This window comes from Antechinus flavipes, chromosome 1 (assembly GCF_016432865.1).
Source record: "Antechinus flavipes isolate AdamAnt ecotype Samford, QLD, Australia chromosome 1, AdamAnt_v2, whole genome shotgun sequence".
NCBI lineage: Eukaryota > Metazoa > Chordata > Mammalia > Dasyuromorphia > Dasyuridae > Antechinus > Antechinus flavipes.
Genome location: NC_067398.1, coordinates 716,459,321 through 716,486,171, shown reverse-complemented (window position 1 = coordinate 716,486,171; position 26,851 = coordinate 716,459,321). Strand labels below are relative to the sequence as shown.

Genomic DNA, 26,851 nt, shown 5'->3' with positions numbered 1-26,851 from the left:
TCTCCCATCCATTCTACCCCCTAGAATTTCTCTCAGACCCATCCCCCCACTTACATTCATGCTACAGCCACTCAGTGGGACTAGACAAGTCTCCTAACTCGTCCTTGGCCTTTCGGTGCTCTTGGATTTGTACCATCCCTGCCCAAGAACTCTCCCCGAAACAGATCTGCTAAAGAGCATTCAGCCGTTCCCCGCTGCCAAAAGAATAAAGGTGACTGCTTTTTTGTCCCCAGCCCTCCACAGTTTGGCCAGAATTTGCTTTTTCAGCCTTATCTCCCACTCCTGCCCTCCTGGACTCTGTGTTCCCATCACACTGAATTGCTCCAAACCTGCTCCGTGTCTCTGTTGGGGAGGACGCGGGGAGTGAGCTGGAGTCTGATCCCCATCCTCACCTGCTGAAACCCTCCCAGACTTCCAGGCCAGGCGCTTCCCTACCCAAAGCCTCCTCTGGAGCTCTTGTGACCCAGCTTCCAACCGAGAAACAGTGTGCATGCTGGGAACCTGGCTCCGGATCGGTGGGGGAGTGGGGGCAGTGTCGTGGGTGGAAAAGCTCAGAGGCCCCTCCAGGGAGATGAGGGAGACTTCCCCATCCCTTGTCCCTGCTTCCTCAGCATTCTGGAGCAGGGTTCTTAGCCTGAGGTCCCCTGGAGTCTCACCCTTTCCTCAAGAGCTCCATGGAGAAATTTCAGGGGGTCCCTGAACTTGAATGGAAAAAACCTACATTTTTATTGTCATGAACGTGCATTTGATTTTGTGTATCCGAAAACATGATTCTGAGAAAGGGCCCGCGGGCTGCCCCCGGCTGCCAACGGGGACCGAAACACGACTTCCCAAAGATGGGGAGCCCTGCACCGGACATCCTGGAACCATCTTCCTCGGGTGGGGCTTGGAGCAGGAAGCTCACCTCCCCCCAGTAAGGGGCTCGATCGGTCACTCGTGGGGTTTGGGGGGAAGAATCTAAGTTTGGGGGTGTAAGCGAAGGGTGGTCGGGGAAGCCGCTTCCCTTCCCGGCGGACTTTGTGCCTCCAGCCTCCAGCTGTTTGAGGGAGCAGCCTCCCGGGCCCAAGCTGGCAGCTAACGTGCCTTTGGCTCTGCAGAGGGGGGTAAAAGCTCGAGTTATATTTATCGATGTCACCTGTGGGCTGTGTGGTTTTGGATTTATTTAGATTTTTAGCTGATTTCTCTTCAGATCATTGAGATGATCCCGGTGGCCACATCGTGTGCCGGGGGGCACAGAGCTGGCACTCCCAGCTGGAAGATCAGAGGACTCTTATCTCTGCCTTATCTCCCCTTCTCACACAGAACCTTTTTGAGAGCAGAGCAAGTCTGTGACTTCCTTATTGGTCTTTATAACCTTGGCACCTCACCCCAAAGGATGCTGGGTTGTGGATGGAATGCTAGGCCAGAAATCAGGAAGGCCTGAGTTCAAATCCTTTCTCCTGTATTTATTAGCTGTCTGACCCTGGGCAGGCCACTTATCTAAGCCTGTTTCTATAAAATAATAATAATAATAACAGCACCGACCGCCCAGGATTGTGAGGATCACATGGGAGAATATTTGCAAAACTTCAAGCTGTCATGAATTATTATTAGCCCAGTGGTGTAGACCCAGCTGATTTAAAAATGCCAAGTCAGGACCTCACAGGAGCACCTTCGCCACCCAAGGGTCTTTGGAACTCGACATGGTCCATTCTACTTTCTCAGCCCCGAGATAGAGAGATGGCTCCATGATTCAAACAGCAGGGGCAGTGTGCCCTGGTGGTTAGAGAGTGAGTTGGTCTGAGAATCTGGAGGGCCTGGGTTCACGTGTAACACATCCCGACAGTGTTCCCCTTATGGAATCACTTTAACATCTCTAGGCAAATCTCTACATTAAAGCAGGGGCTGTTCTGCACTGAGAGAGGGAGTTCCTCAGCTGGGAGTTCCCTGTGTGGCTGAAATCACAAGCCCAGCTCTGGGCAGCCAACAAACATTTGTTAGAGCACCGTGTCGGGCAGGGTTCCGAGCCAGACGGAACATACAGCAAGTAAAAGATCCCCGACTCTTCCCCTTGGAGTATGTGGAGCGTGGCCAGCCTTCTTCAGGAAGGGAAGCGTTTTTCACTTCCTGCAGGATCGACTGCAGAGACTCAGAAGCAATCAGTGGCAACATGGCCAGAGGACAGGACCAGCATCTGGTTGAGACGATTGAGGAGAAGATGGTGTTGCCATTTCTAACAGGAACACACAAAAGTGTGCTTTCCTAAATGGCCTCCCCCCCTCCAAAAATTTCATCTTTTTAGAGCTCAAGTAAGAGCTTGTTGGTGAATGTTTAACAACAAGCTCTTGGGAGGGGGTGGGGGTGGGGGGGAATGGATATCTGACTCGTTTATGTTGACGTGGCTTAACATTTTCTCCATCACTTTCTTAAGTCTAAGTGATCAGCAAAACTGCAAATCAAGCACTGATGGTTTGCCAATTTCTGAGCGCTAAGAGGCTCGTCTTGAAAATTTAACCATCGGCTCTCACATTTAACAATCGACTCTCACGGCCTCAATAATTCCAGCACTCTCCTGGCTGGAAGATCTTGGGGATCATACAGTTAACACTCCCATTTTACAGAGGAAAAAAAAAGCAAGGTTAAAAAAGATTAAACATTTTGCCCAAAGTCCCGTAGATGGTGAGTAGGAAAGCTCTGAGAATTCCGGTATTTTAGCCCTGTATCAGAGGTCTACTCTCTATCCCTCCTCCTCCTGGGGTTGGGCTACGCCATCGGTTAGGACCTTTCTGCTCTCCAGTTCTATAATTAGAGGTCTTCTAAGGTCCCATGATTCTTTGTAGAGAGTGCAAACTTACTTCAAGGGATTCGGGTTTCCACTTGCGTTACCTTCCTGTCTGCTATAGACGAGGTCTTGGGGGAATCGCTCGATCGATATTCTTTTTCATTCCTCTTCAATTACAGCATGCAAGTGGAAGCCGTGAGGCCGGGGACGGGAGGAGGGATTCCCTGCTCGCTCTCTCGTAGGGCGAGTCACAGGGTAGTTTGGGGTCAACCGCTCCACTCTGTCTCCGAGAGCAAGAGGGCTTGGCGGCTTGCCCGACCATTGGCCCGACCCCAATCAAGAGGCTTGACCCCCAGATGCCAAAGGCAGAGACAGATGTCGGTCCTGGGAATCACAGCTGGGGCTGGGAGGATGCCGGAGTCAGGGACGGATCCCAGGACTCAACAGAGTCTACAGGAGGAATCCGGAATCAGAGACAGATCCCTGGAATCACCGGGTCAATGAGGGCTGGGAGGATTTCAGAATCAGGGATAGATCTCAGGAATCACAGTGTCTATGAGGGCTGGGAGGCTGCCAGATCCCTGGAATCACAGTATCTAGGGGACGGATCCCAGGAATCCCAGAGTCTCTAGGAGATGGGAGGAGGCCAGAGTCAGGGACAGATCCCTGGAATCACAGAATTTATAAAGACTAGGAGGAATTTGATCACAGACCCTGGAATCAAAGTATCTATGAGGACTGGGAAGATTCCAGAATCAGGGGGCAGATCCCAGGAATCATAATGTCTATAAAAGCTGGGAGGCTGCCAGATCCCTGGAATCACAGTATCTAGGGGATGGATCCCAGGAATCCCAGAGTCTCCAGGAGATGGGAGGAGGCCAGAGTCAGGGACAGATCCCTGGAATCACAGAATCTAAGGGACAGATCCCAAGAATCCCAGTGTCTATGAGGGCTGGGAGGATGTCAGAGTCAGAGGCAGATCCCAGGAATCCCTGTGTCTATGAAGGCTGAGGATTCCAGATCGCTGGAATCACAGCGGCTATGGGACAAATCCCAGGAAACCCAGCGTCTGTAGAGGCCGGGAGGATGCCAAAGGGAGGCAGTTGCCACCATGTTTCCTGTGTATACTTCAGTCAAGGATCCCTTTTTTTCTCTAGGTTCTAACCAGCGACATTAGGAGACCCCTAAGGTTAGCCTAAAGCTATCTGCCTCTGTTGTTTCTATACTCACTCACTGAAACGGTTGTGTAGTCTGCCAGCAAGCATTTATTAAGCGCCTTCCAGGTGTCTGCCAGCAAGCATTTATTAAGCGCCTTCCAGGCGTCCACCCAAGCATTTATTAAACACCTTCCCGGTGTCCGGCGCTGTCCTTGGTGCTAAGAAAGGCCCCTCACAGTCCCTGCTCCCAGTCACTGAGGGGAGGGGAGTGTGGGGGGACCATCCGCGGGCAGCTTGGCGCAGAGCCACCTGGGAGTGATCACCGCGGGCGGGCAGGCTCGGTGGGGGACTGGGCCAGGTCTCCCTCGGAGAGACCAGGCGCCTGTGCAGGCAGCTTCCGCTCTCCGTCTCCTTTCCCCTTTCCCGGCTTTCCCCTGCGGCCCGCCCCTCCTGGCAGTCTCTGGGCCCCAGTGGAGCTGGCGCCGCCTCTCCGGACACCGAGCCTTTGCCCGGGCCGTACCCCATGCCTGGCATTCTCCGGCTCCCGAGATTCAGCCTCTCCCTTGCCCAGCCGCCGGCGCCTTCTCCCTTCGGCTCTCCTCCCGCTCGCAGGACTGTGGCTCACAAACGCCATCGTGTTCCCGACGTCTCCATTACCCTGAGAGCAGGGCCAGGGGCCTGCGTCTTTTTGTCTCCCCTGGCTCAGCGCCGGTACACAGTAGGCGCTTAATCAGTGTGTGCTCGCCGCCCGGGCCCGATCTCGATTTCTTAGGGCTCCTGAGTGCGCTCCCTCCCCCACCCAGCCTCACGCCCTGAGCCGGGCTGGGCTCGGGTCCGAGGGCCGGAAGGGTTTCAGAGCCGGGGACAGATCTCGGGGATCGCAGGGTCCGTGTCTTTAGCCCCGGCGCGGGGCTCCTCGGAGCCGGGGCACCCGGGGCAGCGCCCCCTTACTCTCTCCGGCTCTGGCTGCGGGCGGACGGGAGAAGCGCGTCTCGGCGGGGTGGGGGGAGGGGAGAGGATGTTGGAGGAGGGGCGCAGGGCTGGCACCTGTGGGCCTCCTTGCGCCCCAGGCGGGCGGGCTGGAGAAGCGAGCGCGCCTTAGGACCCAGGAGCTGCCCGGCTGCCGCCGCCGCTGCTGCAAACGCCCTCCCCTCGCGGGCTGGGGGGAGGCTGTTTACCAGGAGCGAGCAGCCCGGGCGAGCCTCGGACCGACCCGCAGCCAGTCCGCCGGCGGGCAGCCAGGCGCTTGGGACCGGCGGCCGGGGCGCCCAGCCCGCCCGAGGATGCGCTCCGGCTCAGCCCGGCGCCCCGGGGTGCCGCTGCCCCTGCCCTGGGGGCCCGCGCTGCTGCTGGGCACCGCGCTCCTGGGCGCAGCCTCGGGCTCCCGGGGAGGTGAGCCCCGCTTCGCTCCAGCAACTTAACCGGGAGTTGGGGAGGGCGGGAGGGGGGCGGGGGGGCAGAAGTGCCGCGCTTCGCCCCTGCCGGGCAGCGGGCACCTCGTCCGCAGAGAGCGAGAGCGGCTCAAGCCGGGACAGCGGGGCTCGGGGGGCCGGGGGCCACCCTGGGCGTCAGGACAAAGGCGGCCGGGAGCAGCCTCGGACCCGCCGCCGGGATCCGGGCCGGGGCCGCGGCCATCCTCAGGCTCGGCGCCCCTTGGCCTCCCGGGGGCAGCACTTGGAGGCGCCGCTGACGGCCGGGAGCGGGGCGGGCAGTCCCCCGCCTCCCGCTCTCAGCTCCATCAGCTGCCGCGGGGCGGGGGGCAGCTGCCCCAGGGCTCCCCTTCTGTACGTTCTCTCTAATTTCCTGCTGCGTTCAAGGAGGGAGGGAAGGGGGGGGGTTCCAGCTGAAAGCTTTAGATGGGGGGGGGTGGATCTGGAGTCACGTCTAGTTTACATAACTGGAACAATTCTGTCCCATGCACTAGGGGCAGGGCAGGGCGGGGGTGGGGTGCGGATGGGGGGGGGTTGGTTGAGAGCTGGATGCTCACCCACTGACCAATATCTTGGGGGGGGGGCGGGGATAGGCTGCTGAGACACGGCCCACAGGCGCACAGTAGGCTTAGAACGGCCGGGGCCCTTCCATTGTCTAGTACATTTTATAGATGAGGAAACTGACCCAAGAGAGGGGCAGAAATGCACCAGTCCTGTCCACACTGACTGGGAAGTTAGGGAGCTCTCCCCCTGTGCTCTGCTGCTTCCAAGCCTCCTGGGGCCCCGGGGCTACATCAGCGACTAGTCTGTGCCCCTTGGAGATGCAAACGCCCTGCCTCTTCTTCACAGGCTGCTTCTGGGACCGGGGGCGTCTGTACAAGGCGGACCAGGGCTTCTCTGCGGAGGGGCTGCTCTGTCTCAACTGGCAGGAAGTGCAGAGGCAGAGGACAGCGAGCCTAGCCACTGGTGAGAGGGATGAGGAGGGAGGGTCCCAGGGAGAAGGGTGTCCGAGTGAGGGGGTGGCAAGGGGAGGGGATGGAAGCCTTCAAAGGGATTACTGGGGGGTGGGGATGAATCGGGGGTGTCAGGAGTAGAGTGCAGGGAGATGAGCCGGGGAGGGAGGAGATTCAATGGGAGAGAGGAGATGAGTTCTGAAATGAGAGAAGAATCCAAGAATATGAGGGGGTGGATGGAGAGCAAAGAGATGAAGGAATCGAGTGAAGAGCTGAAGGGGAGGGAGGAGGTGAGGAGCGAAGAATTAAGGGAGGGGAGGAAGTGAATGAGGAACTTGGGTGAGTGAGAAAAGGGAGTGAGGAGGTGAAGATGAGGGAGGCAAATTTGGAGATGGAGGAGGTGAAGGAGGAGAGTGAGAAGAGAGGAGATGGAAGAGAAGATGAGGGAGAAGAAAAGGGAAGAGCGGGAGATGAAGGAGGAGGTGGGGAAGAAGAAGATGAGGGAGCTGAAGGAGAGAAAGGAGAAGATAAGGGAGGATTTAAAGAAAGTTGAGGAAATGAGGGAAGAGGTAGAGGAGATGAGGGAGCTGAAGAAGGAGAGTGGGGAGGCGCACCAAGCACAGGGAGGGGGCGGAGTCTAGCTCCTTGGTCCCGCCCCTCCCGGCTCTCACCGCCCCTCCCCCCTCACTCTCCACAGATGCGGCCCCAGGCCCGAGAAGCAGCGCGGTGGAGAACCACAGCTTCTGCCGGAACCCGGACTCGGACGCAGCCGGGCCCTGGTGCTACGTGAGGGGCTCCTCGGGAGCTCCCGAGAAGCGGCGCTGCGAACCCGTCCTGTGCGCAGGTACCACTGTCCGGGCCGCCTCGGCACCGCCTCCTCCCTCCCTGCCGCTCACCATTGGCTTAGTATCTGCTCCCGCCCCTAACTCCTCCCCCAGAGAACATTCCCCGCCCCTTATCCTCCCTTTGGCCCGCTCTGACCCCGCCCTTTATTTGACTCCGCCTCAGGATCCGCCCCCTATGCCTCACCATTGGCCGCGGCTGTCTCTGGGCCTTGGTGCTGACCGCCCATTGGCTGTTGGGGCCACTCCCCATGAGCTCATCCTCTGCTAGCTGCTGGTAAACAAGTGTTTTCAAAGAACCTGTGCGAGTCTGGGACGTACGGGGGACATTGAGGCAGGGAAGAGCAAGGGAGGTCTCAGCCCGGGGGGACCCCAAGCGTGGGATTCCAGATTTAGAGCTGGAAGGGCCCCAGAGACCCTCGAGACCAACCACTGTCATAGATTCGGAAACTGAGGCCAGAGAAGGAAAAACTGAGAAAAGGCAAAGTGATGGAATGTGGATGAGAATCAGGCTTCTAGGAGCTGCTGAGATTGGGGCTGGGGAGGGCCTGAGGACAGGGGAGGGCCGAGGACGGGGCGTGTCGGGACTGGGAGGGGCCTGGGGACAGGGTGTCAGGTCTGGGAGGGGCCTAAGACAGGGAGTGTAGGGATGGGAGGGGCCTGAGATAGGGCGTGTCAGGTCTGGGAGGGGCCTAAGACAGGGAGTGTAGGGATGGGAGGGGCCTGAGATAGGGCGTGTCAGGTCTGGGAGGGGCCTGAGATAAGGAGTGTCAGGCTGGGAGAGGCCTAAGACAGGGCGTGTAAGGCTGGGAGGGGTCTAGAACAGGGCGTGTCAGGGCTGGGAGGGGCCTAAGACAGGGAGTGTAGTGCTGGGAGGGGTCTAGAACAGGGCGTGTCGGGGCTGGGAGGGGTCTAGAACAGGGCGCCTGGGGCTGGGAGGGGTCTAGAACAGGGCCCGTTGGGGCTGGGAGGGGTCTAGAACAGGGCTGTCAGGGCTGGGAGGGGTCTAGAACAGGGCGCCTGGGGCTGGGAGGGGTCTAGAACAGGGCGTGTCGGGGCTGGGAGGGGTCTAGAACAGGGCGTGTCGGGGCTGGGAAGGGTCTAGAACAGGGCGCCTCCGGGCTGGGAGGTCACTTTATATAACTAATCCACTTTACCTCTGGGGAGACTGAGGCTCCTGGAGGGGCAGTTAGAGTTTGTCGGCCTCCTGCACTCAGGGGACGGAAGTCTTTGCTGTGAGTCAACATCCAGCTGAGCGAGCTCGGATCTGGTCCTCAGGCATCCCTGCTCCCATCCAGTGACCCTAGCCCCCTCCCCCACTGCCCCACCCCCCACCCCAGGGGTTGGTCAAGCTGGTGTCTGCTTAAAACGTTCTCAAAACGGGCACGGGGCTTGGACGTGACGGCTGACGCCAGAAGTAAATGAGGGGCTGTCGCAGCCTTAGATAAGAGTTTGTTGTGACCAGATGAGACCGAGAGGATCATGGAAGGCAAAATAGGACATTTCCTTCCGGGCCATTAAAAGTGTTGTCAGCCTGGAGCCGGCTGAGCCCGTGCCTGGGAGCCCGGAGCTCTGGGTCTGAGTCTTGCCTTTCCCGTGCTCCATGCTGATGGAAATCTTGCTAACCCTTAAGGGGCTGCCCGCAGTTCCCAGAGGCCTGGGGAGGGGGCCGTCCCACCAAGGCGGGGAGTTATGGATGCACTGGCTCCACCCACTCACTTCCCAGAGCCCCAGGAAGGGAGCCCCCGGGAACCCAGCCAGTACTTGGGAAGCCGGGATTTAAATCCTGGTCCTAACCTCCTGTCAGGTACCTCTCGGGCAGACGTGTCAGAGAGTGAGTCAGTAGCATTTCCTAAGCACCTACATGCGCCCCTACTACGTGCCAAAGACCAAGTTCTGGAGAAACAGAGAACGGCCAAAGCAGGGGCTCTGGGAGCCTGTAACGATCCCCCAAAACGAGGAGACCCCAGACAAATGGCGCTTGGCAATGGCTGACTTTGCACTTGGGGAGTAATTGAGGGGAACTAACTAATAATTATAGCTAACGTTTAGTATGTTAAGGTTTGCAAAACACTTTATAGACATCGTCCCACTGGATCCGGGGAGCTATTATTACCCCCATTTTATGGGTTGAGGAGACTGAGGCTTGTCCAGGGTCACATAGCTAGTAGTCGTCTATGGGTAACAGTCTAGGAGGCGACGACTACCCAGATTTCCCCCGTAAGGTTTGGTGCAATCTAATGGGTGCCCGCTGTCCCTCCCTGGTGGTGGAGGGGGCCCCTTCCCCATCTGATCGGCTCCCCTCCATTGGACGGCACCCCCATCGCCTGTGACCTTCTCCTGATGCCCAGAATTCCCTTTTCCCCCTGCAGGGACCCCTACTCAGGAAACATCGCCCCTCGCCACTGCTGCAGGGAACTCTCAGGAACCGCAAGGGGCCGACGGGGAAGTGTTCGAGGTCGCAGACTCTCTGCCCTCCAACAGTGAGTCGGCAGCCGTGCAGCCCGTGATTGGGGCCAGCCAGAGAGTGAGGATGATGTCGGAGAAGAAAGACCTCGGAACGCTGGGTAAGTCCCGTCCTCCTCCCTGCACTCCCGGGCTCCCCCGGCCCCTTCCTCTCTCGGGATTGCCCCTGGAGGTCGCTGGAAGGTCACTCTCTCTCTTCACAGGCTACGTGCTGGGAATCACCATGACGGTGGTCATCATCACCATCGGCGCTGGCGTCGTCCTGGGCTATGTCTACAAGAGGTCAGTGTCTTAGTGCCTACATCCCGGGGGGGTCCGCCGTGTCCTGGGTGGTCTGCCGTGTCCTGGGGTGGTCCGCTGTGTCCCAGGGGGTGGTCCGCTGTGTTCCGGGTGGGTCCGCTGTGTGCCAGGTGGGTCCGCCGTGTCCTGGGGGGGGGTCTGCCGTGTCCCGGGGGGTCCGCCGTGTCCCGGGGGGGTCCGCCGTGTCCCTGGGGGGTCCGCTGTGTCCCGAGTGGTCCGCCGTGTCCCGGGCAGAGCGGCAGATGGCAGAGGGTCCGGATTCATAGGGTGGCTTTGCTGGCCACTCCCTGCGTGGCCTTGGGGACGTTTCTGTACATGTGGACTGGAAGCCTGAGCTCTGTTGCCTGAGAATTAACGTACGCGTGGCTGCTGGTCTGCTCACTCTGGGGCGTTTCTGAGAGAGTGGGAGGGGGGGTCCCACCGGACCGCCTGGGAGGGCGTGCACCAGCCCACGCTTAGGGCCCTGGCTCGGGCCTTCTGGGTGCCGGCCTCCATTTTGCTGCTCTGTGTGACCCCAGAGAGCCTACAATAGTTAGAGGTGAGACCCAAGTTCCTCTTGGGACTTTTCCCAGCCTTCGAAGGCCCCGCGCTGGGAGGCCTTGTTCCTGTGCCGTGGGAGAGGGACTTCGGAGGCAGCAGCGGGGGCTTCTGGGGCAGAGCCGTCCCCAGGGGCGGGTGTTCCCCCTTGGGGGGCTTCTCCGGCCGGAGCAGGATGCTGGGACTCCTGGTCAGGGACCGGCCGGTGAGCCGGCCCCAGCAGTCAGGGCTCAGTGGAAGCGAAGCGTCCTTGGCTACGGTCTCCATTCTGTTGTCTCAGTTTCCAGTCTTCCTGACTGGCCGTGTTCATTTGGGGTCCGACTTTCGGGGTTGTAAGGACATCTGGCCTAATACTTTGTTTTGGAGGGGGGCCTGAGGCTCAGGGAGGGACACGCCCCTGGTCAGCGGCAGGTTCCCGGCCCCCCCGGACTCGGTTTGTCCAGCTCGGCCCCCTACGCTGGCTGTGGGCGCGGGGCCCTTGGAAGAAGCCGACGTGGGCCTAGCGAGCTTTTTCTGGGCCTCTTCGGCCGGGGAGAGGCAGCGAGGGCGGTTTGCAGCCTGGTGCCCGCTGAGCCGGCGGGTTGGCTCCCTCGCGCCCCCCCTGCCCCGTTTGTGGCCAGGCTCCTGTTTCTGGCCTCAGCAAGGCGGGGATCGGGTTACTGCGGCTCTGGGGGACGGAGCTTTCCATTAGCCCGGGGGGTGTGGGCAGGCGAAGGAGGTGACCCTGGGAAAGAAAGGGTGATGGGGGGCTGTGGGGGCTGGGCCTGGGGGGCCGGGGCTGCAGCGGGCTGCTCTGGTGTCTGGAGGCCGGGCAGGGCTCCAGGGCAGCTCTTGTTCGCTGATAAAAGGAAGGAAAGCATGTAAGCTTACACCTCCCCCCACCCCCCAGAAAAGGAGGGGAGACTCAGTGAATACAGTATTTGTTCTTCCTGGCCACAACAAGGGACTTTTGTTGTCCCCTCACCAGGCCAGGAGAAAGGGGTTCCCGGCCCTGCTGTTTGCGTGCCGTGCCTCAGTTTCCCCATCTGAAATGGAGCTGACCGTGCTGGGAGAGGAGGGGCCGGCACGGAGAGGAGTCCCAGCCGGGAGAGCTTTGTCCCCCAGGGCTGCCAGGAACTTAGCAGGGGGACCGGTTCCGGACCGGCATTCGCTCGGTGTCCCTTCTGCTTGTTCCTCCCGGAGCCGCCGTGCGCAGGAACCGGGCAGGGGCTGTTCCCGGAGGCTCGGCCTGGGCCTTTTGCCCAAAGTGAGGCAGTGGGGTAGGGGAGAGGAAACTGGTTAGACACGAGACTCGGGGGCGAATCTCACCTCTGCCCATAGCCCCCGGTGGACACCACCCTTCTGTGGGAGCCTTTGGAGCTTGTGGCGCAGCTCCACGTGGGGGAGACCGCCTGCGCCTTTGTGTCCTGGTGTTTAAGACGTTCCCTAAGCGAGTCCCCAGAGCCGGCCCTTATGGCCGCTAAGATCTCAGAAGGTCTGGAAGGGAACTCGGAGGCCTCTGAGTCCAGGCCCCTCCTTTTATAAACGGGGAAACTGAGGCCCAGGGAGGCGAAGGCCACAAAGGAGCCAGACCTGGCCCCGTGAGCCCCACCCCAGAGCTCCAGCTCGCTGGCTGTCCCAGGCGGGGTCTCCCCGGACATCTGCTCGTGGGGCGGGTTACCGTGGTTCGAGGCTTCGCGTCCCTGCGTATGCTAAGGAACCCAATTCTAGTTGTCAGGTCCACGGGGGGGGGGGGGGCTGTCCGACTCGGGGGAGCTAATCCATAAGAGCCAGATTTAGACGAGCCTGAGCAGTTACGGACATTACTAGAGCGCAGGACAACCTGGCGGGAGAGGAGGAGGGCTCGTCCCACGGCAAGAGGGAGGCCTTCCAGCCCCAGGCTGCCGGCGGCCGTGGGTCCGAGGACGTCCTGAGAGGCCCGGATCCTCTGGGAGTCACCATGAGGACGGGGCCGTTAAGGCCAGTACATTCTCTTCCCAAGAACTTGGTAGGGAAGCCAAGCTAAAATGGGGGGACTTAGAACGAGAAGGAAACGGAGAGATCCTTTGGTCTAAGCAGCCCAGCTCTAGGTCTGGAAGAGAGGGCCGAGGCCAGCTGGTCCAACCCCTCATCTTCCAGCAGGGAAACTGAGGCACAGGGAGCCTGAGAATTGCCCAGGATCACGTCAGCAGCTGGGGGGGGTCCCTGCTTCTAACAGGGGAGCAGTTCAGTAATCAGGATCCACACTGAGATGGTGAAGGAAACCCCAAAGGGAAGGCATCGGCACCTGAGGAGGAAGGGGGGGCGAGGTTCCCAGGCAGGGGCAGGAGTCGGGGGAGATACAGCCGGGACAAAGGCGCCGGAAGGGGAGATGGGGATGTCACTGGGTCAGTGCCCCAGGGGGATGGGAGCAAAGTGTGATGAAGCTGGAGGCGGAGGGAGGGGGGGGCAGGTTAAATGGCAGAGGACTTTAATGTGGGAGCTAACAGGGAGCTGATGGAACTCACTGAGGGTGTGTGTGTGAGAGAGACAGAGACAGAGACAGAAATAGAGAAAAAAGAGAGAAATAGAGGCAGAGTGAAAGAGAAAACTAGTGAAAGAGACAAACACATAGAGGTAGAGTGAAAGAGACAAAAACAGAGAAAGAAATAGAAGTAGAGTGAAAGAGACAGAAATAGTGAAAGTGAAATAGAGGCAGAGTGGAAGAGAGAAATGAGGGAAAGAAAAATAGAGGTAAAGTGAAAGGGAAATTGAGTGAAAGAGACAGAGAAATAGAGAGTGAAAGAGACAGAGACAGAGAGAGAGAGAGGCAGTGAGAAAGGGACAGAGACAGAGACATGGTCTGAAGGTCCCATTCGCTGGCCATGAGAGCGCGAGGTCGATTCCGACACTCCTCGCTGGGAGAAACCAGTGTGATTCAGTGAATCATGTTTGGAGCTGGAGGCTGGCACCATGGGCCGTGTGTGTCCCGGGCACTGCCACCCCCCGGTCCTGTCTGGGGAGCTGAGTGGACCGGTGCGCCCACCAAGGCCCGGTGTGCCAGTTTCCCCGATGCTTGAGATAAGAAGCAAAAGGAGGAATCTAGGCGGGAGCTCTGGCTCAATATCCCCCCATTCTCACTCTCTCCATCAGGGGCAAGGACTTCAAAGAGCACCGCGAACAGAAAACCTACGAGCGGGAGATGCAGCGGATCACCCTGCCCCTGTCTGCCTTCATGAACCCTGCGTGTGAGATCGTGGACGAGAAAACCATCGTGATTCACGCCCACCGGACTCCCGGGGAGGACGTCAAGGATGGCAACGCTCCCCTCATGGGCCAGGCTGGCACGCCGGGGGCCTGAGCTGGGGGCCGGTGGCCAGGAGACCTCACCGCCACTGCCGTCCTAGGCCAGCCCCCTTCCCAGAGCGGGGAGGGACCCTCGTCTTCTGTTAGGGTGTTTTTGGGGTGAATTCCAGAGACAGAGGGCCCCCCTCCTCCGCTCGGGTCTCCGTCCCTTAGGGCAGGACTGTGCCCGGCGGAGACAACCGGCGGCATCTTCTGCAGGGGCTTCCCACGGAACTCCGACAGGGACGGGGACCAGTGCCACGTCTTCCCTCTGCGCCCCATTCCACACGGCCACGGCTTCCCCCGTCCCCGCCTCTGGGGGTTGCATGGCACATAGGGACTGTTACCTTTATCTTTCAGGAAAAACGGGAGCTTCGAGGCAGGGTGGGCTGGGGGCGACTTGGTGAGCGGCCTCCCAGTTGTGTTTATGGCCCTTTGAAGCCATAAACTAGTTTTTGCACTTAGGAGACACGGCCAGGAGAGCTAGAAACGCAGGGAGCTCGGGACGGGCCCGGGGGGACCGCAGCCAGCCCTCGTCCCAGGGAGAAGAAAAGCGAGTGACTGACCGTTCCATGGAGACAAGGGCTGGGCACAGGTGCCTTAGGCCAGCACAGGGAGTCGGAGCCAGAAGCTCTAAACGGGGAGGACGACGGGGAGCAAGGGACGATATTTTAGGGTCTGCGACTGTCCAAGGTCCCAGAAATGGCGTCGGTGAATGATCTCGGGGCTGGATCCTCCAGGCGTCTCCCAGGAGGTTCCTGCAGAAGCTCCAGGGTAACGAGGGCGAGGGCTCACAGCGTAGGCTTCCTCCCTCTGCCGGCCCACGGCTGTGTTGGACGGGGCCGCCAGCCGCCTTGCTCCCACGGGGTCCGCCTCTCACTGCTCCTCACGAGGCCTTAGGAAGGGGGGACTTCCCCAACTGCACCTGCTCACCCGCTCCCCAAGTCCAGGCAGTCCCGGGGGTGTGGGAGCCCTGGGTGCCTCCGGGGGAAGGGCCCGGCTTGGCGTCCATGCTCCCGGCTGCCCGAGAGGGGGGGCCGCCATGTTACTGGTTCTAACTTTTTGTTGCTGTACCCATTTCCCTGTTTTATATACCTCACTCTAACACCTGCACATGGAGGCAGGAAGCCACTCTGGATTCTACTGGGTAAAAAACACATTAAACAGGACAAAATCCACTGGTGTGTGTCCTCGGCCCCCTTCCCTCCCGCCCTGTCCCGGGAACTCATCCTTGGGAGGCGGCTCTCGGTGACCTCCCGGGCTTGGCTGTGGCCGTACCCGGGCGGTGCCATGCAGGGGGCAGCCGGTGCCCGAGCTCTGCCCGCCACAAACACGAGTCACCCCGGAGAGCGCCACGGAGCCCAGAAGGGAGGCTGTTCTGCTTAGGGCTCCGGGTGGGGGAGGGAAGAAGGGGCATCTCGCCTCTAGCCAGGGCTCCCCCCAAGGCAGGCTTAGAATCTGGGCCGAAGGCACCCAGAGAGGGGCTGGAGAAATGGGCCCTGAATTCAGAGCCTCCCTGCCTAGGCTGGGGGCCTCGGGCCCTACTGTTCCCCCAAGAAGATCTGGGAGCCCAGGCTCGTGGAGGCTGTGGAGAAAGGGGAACGAGCATCTGTCGAGCGCCAGCTTTGTGCGAAGAGCTTTACCTACGTCTCATGTCCTCACGGCCGCCCTGGCCCCAAGGCCGGTGTTTTGTGACTCGGGTCCCTTATGGACCGAGGTCCCCCAATATCACCACAGGGAACGGGGGCCGAGAAAAGGCTTAGAGAGACCTTCGAGGGGGGCCTTCCTTCCATTCCACAACGAGGGGCCACCATAGATTGTTAACATTGAGAGGGGTCTTAGAACAGGGGATGTCAGAGCTGGGAGGGGCCTTTGGACAGGGGCTATCGGGGATGGGCAGGGCCTCAGAACAGGGGGTGACAGGTCTTGGAGGGGCCTTGGAGCAGGGGCTGGCAGGCTGTTCTTTGCTGACCCAGACTCCTGCTCGCTTCCTAGAGGCTGCACTCTGGCCGGAGTTGGGGCAGATGGGCCTTGGGGCTCCCCAGGCCATGCCGTCTCTTGCCCAACCAGAAGCCATTTCCAACAGGGAGAGTGTGTCCGGGATGTCTTTTTGACCCACAGCCCAAGTAAAGTTCACCGGCTCCTTCAGCTCCATTTCTTGCTTTATTTACCCAAGTCAACCCCTGGCCGGGGGGGCCGTCCCTCCCCAGGTGCCCGAAGAACCCTTCCTGCTCTCCCAGGGGAGCGCAGAGAAGTCTCCTCTCCCACCTGAGTGGCTTTCCCACGGCCCTCCCCACCCCAGCCCACCACATCCTGCCCCCAGGAGTCCCTGGAGGCCTCAGGCCGACCCCCTCGGCTCGTTAAAAGTAAACTTTAGTCAGGAGACGCGGCCGGGTCCTCAGGCCGATGACCACAAACGTTTCTGATGGTGGAGCTGACGCAGGAAGATGAACATCCTCCCCTCCCCCGAGCCCCATCTCAGTGGCCCCAGCCCCGGTCCCCAGCTTGTTCGGTTAAGTGTCTGCCTGCAGGTTCGCCCGAGAAGGGAAGCCGGCCGCAGCGGCCTCGGCCAGCGTCCCCTCGGGCGGGTCAGTGTCTCCCCGGGCGGGTCAGTGTCTCCCCGGGCGGGTCAGTGTCCCCCAGGCGGGTCAGCGTCTCCCCGGCGGGTCAGTGTCCCTCCGGGCGGGCCCTGGTGAGTGGGCCTGGCTAAGGGGGCTCATTTCCCTCACTGAGCTTCAGGTGGGGACGTCTCCTCCCTCAGCAGAGAAGCTCACCCGCCCGGGCACTGAAGAACATGTCCACAGCAGCCACTGCGCTCACCCACAGGTGTGCACCCGGGCTCCGGGCTCCCAGGCCTACTAGCGACGGCCCCGCCCGGGCTACGAGGCAGAACCTGCCCTGGGGAAGGGGCCGTGGCCGGGGGAGGCCTGGGTATTCTAGCAGAGAGAAGTCCTTCCCCCAATCCGAGAGGTCCCTGGAGGGGAGGGGCCGTGGCTCGCCGCCTCTGCCCCCACAGTCCGCCCCAGCAGAGGCACGGGTGGGGTCCGGGCGGGACCTCCCTGGGGGCAGCTGGGAGGCCCTCGAGGTGGCGGCAGGCTTCTCGGTCCCAGGGGCGGTTCCCGGCCAGTCCCCAGGCTCTCCCACGGGCGTTTCTTCACAGCTTGCACTTGAGGGTTGCATTTGGAGACGGTGAGAGCCCCCTGCGCCCCAGAGGTGTGTCTCCGAGCAGTAGCGTGGGGCACGTTTAAGGCGCTCCGGATCCGCAGGAAACCTCAGCTGGGCCACGCGGGGGCCGGGCCCGCCCCGGGACGGGCAGTGCTGTGCCCGCCGTGCCCTGCACGGGGCCCCCAGCCGGCGGCCGGGGGAGCTTAGGAGAGGGCGTCTCGGCTCAGGCCGTACTGCACGCTCACCTCGTGGTCCAGCTCCTCCAGCTCCGAGGGCAGGGGGATGCCCAGCTCTCCCAGGTACAGGGAAAGTGCTTCGAAGGAATCTTCCAGTTTTGAGAACGGGGGTCTGGAAAACAAAAGCGGCCGCGCTCAGGGCCGGGGACCCTCCGTGGTGACTCCAAGAGGCCGCCCCCCGGAAGCTGCTCCCCCTTCTGCCCGGCACCCGGCAGCCCGGCTCACCTCTCTCGGCACAGACCGCGCGGCGGTGCCCGTTTTACCAGAGAGCAGGCCGAGGCCGGAGGCTAAGCCCGGGCGCCCCAGGAGGCCTTTCTGGCCCTGCCGGAGGCGAGGGGGGCGAGGGCCGGGCTGGAGCCCCCTCACCGGCACCACTTACCTGCTCTCAGGCTCCAGTTTGCAGCAGATGGCGGCAAGCGGGAAAAAAGCGGGGGGACAGTCTGTGGGAACAAACTTCTCCCAGAAAAGCTTCACGTTGAGCCCAAAGTCCAGTGTGCGGGGGAGACAGTCGGGGTCGGCGTACACCTGCCCGATGATCTGGAGGGGAGAACCGGGGGGTCACCGGGCGGCTGGGGAGCCCCGAGACGCCCCGTCCTCTGGCTGGGGTGGACGCTTCTCCTCTCCCTGGCCCAGACACCCCCCAGGCTCTGACAGAGAGAGGATCTCAGATCCCCCACCTGTCTGAGGGGACATAAGGCCAGAGGGGGACAGAAGGACAAGGTCCCTGCCCTCCACCGTGACAGGTGCACAGCACAAACGCTGTGCCAAGAAATGCCAGGCCTGGGGTGGAAGGGGGTGCCCTGAGCCACGCTGGGGGGCACTGCGGGCATGAGCGACAGCTCGGAGCCCCAGAGGGGGAGCAGCCGGGAGAAGGCCCGCAGAGCATGTGAGCTACACTGGGACCGGCAGCACTGGGACGGAGGCAGGATGGCGGGAGGCTGAGCAGTCGGGTTGGAGCCTGGGAGGCCGGGGGAGCTGCTGAAGATGGCAGGTGGAGGCGGCTCCGAGGCCACAACTGACAGGAGCCCGGAGGCCCCCGAGTCCGATCCCCTCATTTTACAGAGCACGGGCTGAGGGCCTGGAAGCCTGGTGGGGGGGGAGGGGAGGGGAGAGTCAAGGAGGCCGACTGCCAGGGGCGCAGCTGGCTGACCAGGAGGGGGCGGGGCCTGGACAGAGGCGTCCGGAGGCAGCCAACGGCTCTCGGGGAGAATCCCAAGGTCCTCTTTAGACCTTCCAGCCCCAGCTCTCTCCAGCACGTTAAGGAGGGAAAGTGCAGGGAGCAGCAGGTAACCTGGGCCCGGAGGCCGGGAGAGGTTTGGGAAGTGCAGGATCTAGGGAGGCCAGTGAGACTGACAAGCCGGGCGAGGGGGGCCGGAAGCTGAGGCCCGAAGGGCAGCAGGGCGACTCCAAAGGAGGCCGAGCGGGAGAACCCGGAAGGCCCGGAGGAAGACTACGAGCAGGCCGTGGGAGCGGGGGGTGAATGGCCGGTGACAAAGGAAAGGCAGGAAGACCCGGCAGCCCAGTCGTGGATGGAGAGGAGGCCCCGGAGCCTAGTTTGAGGGAGCTACGAAAAGCGAGGTCAAGGCTTTTTATGGATGAGGAAGGCCGGCTCACGGGTATCGGGGAAGGAGCTGGGGGGCGGGGGGAGCAGCGAGGGGCCGAGAGCGGCGGTCAGCTCCGGCCTCAGCTCCGGACGGCTCGGCCACTTCTCCATCAGAGGCAAGTAAGGAGGGGAGAAGGTAGGAGGAAGCGGAGGACAGGGAGGAGGACATCCGGCACAGCTGCAATGGAGGCTGTCCCTGGGAGGGGTGGGGGCCCCGCTGAGTGGGACATTGAGCGGCTGGGGGGAGGCAGAAGCGGGACGAGACGGCCCCAGGCTCTAGAGCGGCCGAGAGGACTGGAATGGTGACCGAAGGGGGAGCCTGAGAACTCGGGGCTCCTCGCTGGCCAGGCCGGCCCCTGCCGGGCACCCGCCTGCCTCTCACTCAGCACAGCCTCCTTTGTGATAAATGTCTGCTGCCTGCCGTGGATGGGCTGCAATCTGCACCGGCAAAGGGAACGGCCGCACCAGCTGCTTCCGTCGTGCCCGGCGTGTCTGTCTCACGGCTGCCCCGGAGAAGGCGTCCCCCTGCGCCGCGGGGCTCTGAGCACTCACCTCACAGAGAACAATTCCGAAGGAGAAGACATCCACAGTCTCATCGTAGCTTTTCCCTGGGGCAACGGGAAAGGGGAGGGATGAGAACTTCTTCCCTCTCTCTGTGCCAGGCCCAGCCTGAACCCAACCTCGGGGAGCAGCGGGGGCAGGGATGCCTGGGCAGGTACCGAGTGACCTCGGCCTGACCTTCAGGGCCAGGTTGGGGGGGATCGCAGGGACCTCCATAGTCCTGCGGGGGTAGCAGAATGGCCCCCGGCCCCCGGGGAGCAAGGGCCTGGGAGGGACTGTTTCTACAGCCTTGCCCATGTGGCAGCCAGGCTCACAGAGCTCTAAGTCTAACCTCAAGAGAATGTGGGTACCGGGCCTGGCACAGGGCAGAGCACCAACAAAAGCTGCCCCCATGTGTCCCAGCCAGGAAAAAGCTCCCGGGCTCAAGTGTGAGCTGGCGAAAAGACCCGGCTCAGACGGCCCGGACTCGGCCCTGGCCCTGCGGCCACCGAGGAGCTTCCGCAAGCAGGGGAAAGGGAGCGACAATGTCCGTGCTCGCCACCCTGACGGGCTACGAGTGCTGAGAAATGTGCTGAGCCAGAGCTGCCTTCCTGGGGCAGACAGACAGATGGGCAGGAGGCAGAGAGATGGACAGACAAGCAAGCAGACTGGCAAATGGACAGACTGGCAGACAGGCAGGCAGAGAGGCGCGTGGGGCAGCATGAAAACAAACAGGGAATGGCCGAGGGTTCGAGGGTGGCTGCAGCTCACTAGGGACGTTCTGGTTCTTCAGGAGGTGGGGGGGAGGAATGCCCAGAATGCTGGGAGGGCGCTGTGGGCACAGAGCCCACGGGGGCACAGGCTTTGGTTGCCAGGCAGAGGCGCCTCCGGCTGCCCCGGACCCTCACCGTTGAGCATCTCGGGGGCCATCCAGTAGGGGTTCCCCACCACCGTGTAGCGCTTCTTGCGGTCACTCTTGCGCAGGGTGCGCTTCTTGGTGGAAGCCTTCTCCGAGGACGGCTTCTTCCTCTCCTCCACGATGAGCCTCGAGAGGCCGAAGTCGGCCACCACGACAGTCTTGTCCTGGGCAGAGACACAAGATAGGTCGTGACCGACCCCTCCAGCCAGCGGGTTTCTCCATAAGCGCGACTCGGTTTTCGTCGAAACGCATCGAAAGCCGTCCCAGGTGGGCAGAGCCAGCGCTGTCCCCGCCTCGACAGGGGAAGAAGTGGAGGCTGAGAGGCCGAGGTCGCCCAGAGAGTCGGAGCTGGGGCCCACCCCCGGGCTTCAGGGGACTCCCCCAAACCACCTGGGAGCGCTCCGCAGGTGGCCACGGGCCATGGAAAGAGGGCCCCGGAAGATGCCACGTCTGATGGGGCTGGTGGAGGAGACCCGGGGGTGGAAGTGGAGAGGAGGGGCTGGTGGATCATGGAGGGGAGCTTGACTAAGTTTGGGAGCCAGAAAGCAAGGTGGCCAGTAGAGGCCAGCAGAGGAGGGAGCCCCACAGGCCTGGTACACAGAGCCAGGGCACACAAGGCCGGGGCACGTAGGATGGGACTCACAAGGCGGGGTACACAAAACCAGGATCCACAGGTGGGGCACAGAGAGCTGGGGCTCACAAGGCACGCAGAGTTAGGACACAAAGAGCTGGGCACACAGGGCCAGGTCACACAGGGCCGGGGCTCACAGGGCCGGGTCACATAGGGCCAGGGCTCATAGGACTGGGACACACAGGGCCGGGGCCCACAAGAACTTGGTCCTTGCACTCCCTGTGCAGCTGCTGTTGCCTCCGGGCCCCTAGGGTGGGGCAGATGCCCAGCGGGCACTCACCAGCTTGATGAGACAGTTGTGGGAGTTCAGGTCCCGGTGAATGATGCACATGGAATGCAGATAGGCCTAGAAGGGGAAGGAGTGGTGAGGAATGCCAGCGGAGGCCGAGCTCTCCCGTCGGAGCTTGTCGCAGGGCGCTCTCAGAGACCCCCTCCCCCTGCTCCTCCACAGCCACGGGCCCCCACCCCTCCTCCCCGCGCCCAGCTCGCCCTGCCTCCCGCTCCATCTGATGCCTCCCGGGGACAGGCTTCCTCCGGGCGCCCCACTCCTGTTCCGAGGGCTCGTGGTGGTGACAAAGCACCCAGTCAACTGATGGGGGTTGGGTTCAAGCACGGTCACCCCCTTCCCCCTCAGGTCTCCAGGCAACCTCTCCCGACGACTCGGCTGAGGTTACCAAAGGCCCGCTCCGAATAAAGAATAAAACTCGGCCGCGGCTCTGTTCCGAAAATGCTCCATCTCTCCCAAATATTTTCTAATTTTTTCAAATTCTCAACTTAAACAGCAGAAAGGAACGTTTCCCTACGCACAGAATCATGGGAAAGGAACTCTCCATTTCATCCCATTTGCCTTTTTTTTTTTTAAAGTAAATAACAAATGCTACATTTTACTTCCAAACTGTCCTAGCAGTATTTCCTTCTATTTTCTTTTGTGAATTTTAAAAAATGTTTCCGTGATCTCCCTTTTTAGGGGTCTCTCTATTAATAACGGCCCCGTTCCCACTCTCCTCCAGTCTCACTCTAGAACAGGAACACTTAAAAGTTGGGGTGCCCCGGAGCAATTTCAAAGGCTACATGAATTTGTTTTTTAAAAACTTTGTTGCTGTTGTTGTTGAGACAATGAGCTTAAGTCCCACAGCTGGGAAGGGTTAAGTGTCTGAGGCTGGATTTGAACTCAAGTCCTCCTGACTTCAGCCACCTGGCCGCCCCAAAACATTTCTGCTAATCTTATTTGAGCACAATACATTTAATGTATATACAATGTGTATATTATATACATTTAATGTATCAGCTCATACATTTAAGAGCTTTCCTCTGATAAGGGGGCCACAGGCTTTACCACACGGCCCACGGGGCTGACGTCACAAAATCACGGGGAAGGTTCCCCTGAGCTAGAATCCTGGGTTTCTCCTTGGCTCCTTTCTCCCCTACAAACAAGCCTCCCTTGTCCCCTCGCACCCCGGTCACTGCAAAAACCTTCCACCCCGTCTCCCTGCTCCCAAAGAGCACGAATCTGACTGCGCCAATGCCATTCCTCGGCTCCAAACCCTTCGGGTCACTAAGGCCCACAGAATCAAACGCCCTCACCCTTCTCGGCCGGGCTCACTCTCACCCTGAGCCTGTCTCTCCCCCCACCCCTTGAGGGCTGGAGGAGCCCATTTCTGCCCCTCTGCTGGTCAGCCCTTCCAGCCTCTGCCACGGGGCACAAAAGGGCAGCTCTCAGAGGCCGGCTGCTCTCACTCTGGCTGGGCCTTCCTGGACTGTGAGCTCCTTGGGGCAGACCCGGCTGCTCTGCATCCCCAGACTCTTGGTACCCACAAGCTCACGGGCCTGGGGCTGCTGCGGGGCCACTGCGCTCTGGGTCCCTGCTGTCTGCCCCCATTCAGGGTCCTCCCCGGGCCCTGCCATTCTCCCGTCTCTGTGGTGGGCTCCAGGCCGGCCCCAGTCCCTGCATCCTGACCAGGCTCATCGGCGTTAGCTTGTTCGTCGGCATCCACGTTCACCTCACAAATAAAGTGCCTGCTCGGATCAGGTCACTGCCCTGCTCAACAGCCTTCCCTGGCTCCTCCGCCAGGCGCTCGCACCGTCCAGCCTTTCTCCTTCATGACCTCTCTTCTCACCTAACTGCGCCGTCCCCGCCCCAAGACGAGGCTGGTGGTTCGGCCCTCGCCCCTTTGCTTGCATCAGTTCTTCTCCAGGGAGGGCCCCAGTCTCCATCACTAGCCCCAGGGCTGGTCAAAGCCCCACCTCTCACAGTTCAGCTCGTCCCTCGCTTCCTGTTCAGTCGGAACCCTGGAGCCGTCGGCTTCCTACGGCATCAACTGATCAGCGGTCTGGGGGTCCGGGCTTCCTTTCCCTTACTCTCCCATAAACCTCGAACTACTAAGTGGCAGTTGGGACTGGGACTAGACCTCTTGTTTCTGAGTCATGCTGCGAGGAGAGAGGGAAAGAAGGAAAGAAAGGAGGAAGGGGAAAAGGGGAGAAGGGAGGAAAAGAAAGGAGGAAGGAAGGAAAGAAGGAAGGAGGAAGGAAGGGGGTTCTGGCCATACTCACCATCCCAGAGGCGATTCCTTTGGCAAAGGTGACCTTCTGTTGCCAGGGAAATGGGTCCTGTGGGACAAGAAGGCCCATCAGCTCTCTGAGCAGCCCTTGGTGCCCCCTCGGGGCACCTGCCATTCCCACTGCGGGGCTGGAGGACGGGGAGTAGCCCCAAGCCTCGGTGGGGATCCGGCCCAAGCCCTACTCTGAAGGGCAGAGTGCTGAAGGCCAGGGGCAGGAAAGCAGGCGGGAACCGTGGAGGCCGCCTCGCCCTCCTCCCGTGACAGAGGAGGACACCAAGGCCCTCGGTGACGGAGCGGGGCTTCCTGCCCGGGCTAGTCCTTTTACAGGCTGACTCTTCCACCAGGCCAAGTCCTTCGATTCCAAAGCCAGTCCTCTGTCTGCCACAGACACTGGGGGCACCGGGGGCTCTGAGGACCCTTCCCCAAAGGTGACGGTCCTGGCTGCCGCTACGAGCTAACCCAAGGAGCCAATCGGGAGCCTCCTCCCCCCCTCACCCCCCCCGCCGTGGGACCCTGTCCCTCCAGCACTGACCACGCTGCGCAGGAAGTCCTTCAGGGTGCCCCCCTCGATGTACTCTGTCAGCAGGTTCAGCTTCCTGTCCTTGTAGAGGACCCCGATAAACTTGAGTACGTTGGGATGGTCCAGGCTCCTCATAACTTTCACCTGCGGGCCAGAGCGTGTTAGTGCTGGCGGGGCCTCGTGGGCACAGGTGGGCAGAGGGGGGCACCTCGACAGACCGTCAGAGTAAACTATGCCCACAGGGGGCCACTCTTTGTGCCCAGGCAGAGCGCCCTCCGCACGCCTGCCTCTGAGGCCCCCAAGATGGCGAGCGGGAGGTCAGGCAGTCAGCCAACAAGGGGTTCCACCAGGAGCCCGTTAGCTTCCAGGCACTGGGCTAAACACGGGGGTTTCAAAGCCAGGCAGAAGCTGGCCCCTCCCCAGGACATTTATCCCCAGGGGAGACGTCATGCAAGATGACAGCCTGGATGGGCGGGAGGGGGCCGGCCATTGGGGGCTGTGGCTCTGTCCTTGGTCCTGAGAGCGGCAGGGGAGCCACAGGATGGACAGAAGGGGGGTGGGGAGGGAGGAAGCACTTATTAAGCCCCTACTGTGTGCTAGGCACTGTGTGAAGTGCTTTACAGATCCTAAGCCATGGGACCCCACAATCACCCCGAGAAGTGGGCAGGTGCTGTGACTGTCACTGTCTGAGGGGACCGAGACGGGGGCTGCCGTGGTCCGGCTGCGATGGCCTGGGGCCAGACGACAGTTCTGATCTGCGCACCTGCCCCTGCACCAACATGGTGGGAGCGGAGGAGGCCTCCAGACTGGGGGAAGGGACGGCTTGGGGACAAGAAGCTTGTGTAGGAGGATCAGCCTGGGCTGCGCCAAGAGGCACCTCCTGCGGGTCAGCGGCCTGAGCTGCTGAGGTTGCCACAGCAGAGTCTCTCTCAGGGCCAAATGCTCGCCTCCCTGTCCCCTCCCCCCAACATGGGCCCGCTTCTGGGGAGCTGTCTCTGGGGGCCGGGATCTCCTTCTCTCCCCACTCCTGGTCTGTGGCCTGCCTATGTGACCTCACGACTCCCATCTCCCCCCATCATCCCTCTCCCTCCTCCCCATGGGCCTACAGTCCCCAGAGGGCCTTCTGCAGGAGAGACCCCCCCCCTTAGCTCTTCGCGAATGGCCTCCTCCCTCCCAGTTCCACCAATGCTCCTCTCTCTGCAGGAACCAGTGAGTTCTGGGTCACCAAACCCGGCGGCCTTCTCCCCATGCTCACTCTGAGACCCCCCTCCTTCTTCCATGTGCTTGGGAGACTCTCCCTTCTCCGACCTCTCCAGGTGCCCCTTTTCGGAATCCTTTGCCAGATTCGCACCCAGGTCCCTTCTGCCTCCGAACTCACTCACGTGGCACTCCCCGGGCTCTGTGCCCAGGCCAGACTCTCTCCTGACCCCCAGCCTGAGTCTGTGCTCATCGATTGGACGTTTGCAGTGAGCCTCTTCCCTTCCCCCATACCTTCTCCTCCCATAGCCTAGGCCCCCACCCTTACCCCGGGCTCCTGGGCAGCCCAGGGTCTGGCCGCTTCTCCCCGCGCTCCGTCTCCCAGCACGGCCCCTGCCCTGGTGCACCGGACTAGAGCCCCTTCCTCCAGCCCCTGCCCATTTGCTCCCACCTTCTGACCACGGGGCAGCTCTTGGCCCCCCGCCCTCCTCAGGCCGGGTCTGAGCTGCCTTGGACTGGGGGCAGCCTGTCTCCTCCAGTTCTTTCCCCGCGCCGAGCCTGGCCCCCAGCAGAGGGCAGTGCCAGATTTCTCTCACAGTTCATCAGCTAACCCACCTGTGCCGCCCCGGATCCATCACTGCCCAGATCAGGTTGTGATGAACTAGCTTGTTATAAAGTCCCCTGGCTTGCCCTGTCCTCCCTTCAATCCCACGGCTGGCGACCAGGCCACCTCATCTCCCATTATGTATGAGGCACGATGCCAGCTGTCACCCCTGCCCTCAAGGAGCTCCTGGTCTATCTGGGGAGACAACGTGCCCAGGGAGACACTGAGAACACCAGGATGCCCACGGTCATTCGGGGCAGGAGGCACCAGGGTGGGAAAGGCCTCCCACAGACCGGCCCACAGTGAGGCAGCAAGAGGCACAAGTGAGGAGGGGGCCAGTCCCAGGTCCCAGGGCAGCCATGGCAGGGAGCAGGAAGGGCAAGGAGGGGGCACCTGGCAAGAAAGGAGGTGGGGGCCGACCCCCGCAGCGGCACAGCGATCAGGACACCTCCTCCCAGGCTTGTGTCACCCTAGCCTTACAGACCTGGGCAGGGAAGGAGACCTGCTCACGCCATAACCCTCAGGAGGAGGGCTGCGTCCCTAGTCCCTCAGCCTGGCACACAGTCGGCACTTAATAGATGCCTTGAAGAGGGTCACTTCTTAATAGCTGGTTCTATGCCCCCTCCCTTCCCCAGGCCACCAGAGCTGGCTTGGGGCATCCTGCCAGTCCCTGCCCCTGCCCCCCTCCCTGCACTCAGAACAGAAGAGGGGCCATTCCCAGGGCTTCTGGGGGGCCGCTCCCCATACCTCTGTTAGGAAGGTCTTCTGGGTCTCCTCATCGCACCGGATTAACTCCTTCATAACCATGACCTTGCCGGTGGCCTTGTGTGTCACCTGGTGGAAGACCGAGGGGGTCACCATAGACATCCCGGGGCCTGACGAGCAGGCTGGGCAGACACTCGGTGGCCAAGGGCCTTTGGGCCCCTCTGGGGGCCTTGCGGGTTCTGAGCGCCCCGGAGCGCGCAAACACACACACAGGGGAGCCCGGGGCCCGTCAGGGAAGATACGTTTCTTCCCAAAGCGCCGATTACACACGCAATGCCATGAACCAGAAAAGGGGAGTGGGAGGCAAGACAGGAGGGAGCAGGAAAATCCATGGTGTGCCAGGCAGAGGGATGCCCCCTGGCAA

The 26,851-nt window shown here is 61.3% G+C and overlaps 2 protein-coding genes across 3 annotated transcripts in view; one reads left to right on the top strand and one right to left on the bottom strand.

The window, feature by feature from the left end:
- Positions 1 to 4,016: 4,016 nt before the first annotated feature.
- Positions 4,017 to 14,927, top strand: PIK3IP1 (phosphoinositide-3-kinase interacting protein 1). The gene is made up of 6 exons (XM_051973158.1): positions 4,017 to 5,310; positions 6,198 to 6,314; positions 6,999 to 7,145; positions 9,516 to 9,710; positions 9,813 to 9,891; positions 13,558 to 14,927. The coding sequence occupies exons 1-6, from the start codon at positions 5,202 to 5,204 to the stop codon at positions 13,763 to 13,765; spliced, it is 855 nt and encodes a 284-aa protein (XP_051829118.1). The 5' UTR covers positions 4,017 to 5,201; the 3' UTR covers positions 13,766 to 14,927.
- Positions 14,928 to 15,899: 972 nt separating this feature from the next.
- Positions 15,900 to 26,851, bottom strand: part of LIMK2 (LIM domain kinase 2) — a 57,931-nt gene continuing 46,979 nt past the window's right edge. For both annotated transcript variants that reach the window (XM_051973156.1, XM_051973157.1), the window contains 8 exons: positions 26,470 to 26,556; positions 23,934 to 24,065; positions 23,394 to 23,450; positions 21,124 to 21,189; positions 20,202 to 20,376; positions 19,306 to 19,361; positions 17,530 to 17,687; positions 15,900 to 17,262 (listed from right to left, as the gene is read on the bottom strand). In XM_051973156.1, coding sequence (XP_051829116.1) covers positions 17,118 to 17,262; positions 17,530 to 17,687; positions 19,306 to 19,361; positions 20,202 to 20,376; positions 21,124 to 21,189; positions 23,394 to 23,450; positions 23,934 to 24,065; positions 26,470 to 26,556 — 876 coding nt within the window. In that variant the 3' untranslated portion in view covers positions 15,900 to 17,117. The remainder of the gene's footprint in view (positions 17,263 to 17,529; positions 17,688 to 19,305; positions 19,362 to 20,201; positions 20,377 to 21,123; positions 21,190 to 23,393; positions 23,451 to 23,933; positions 24,066 to 26,469; positions 26,557 to 26,851) is intronic.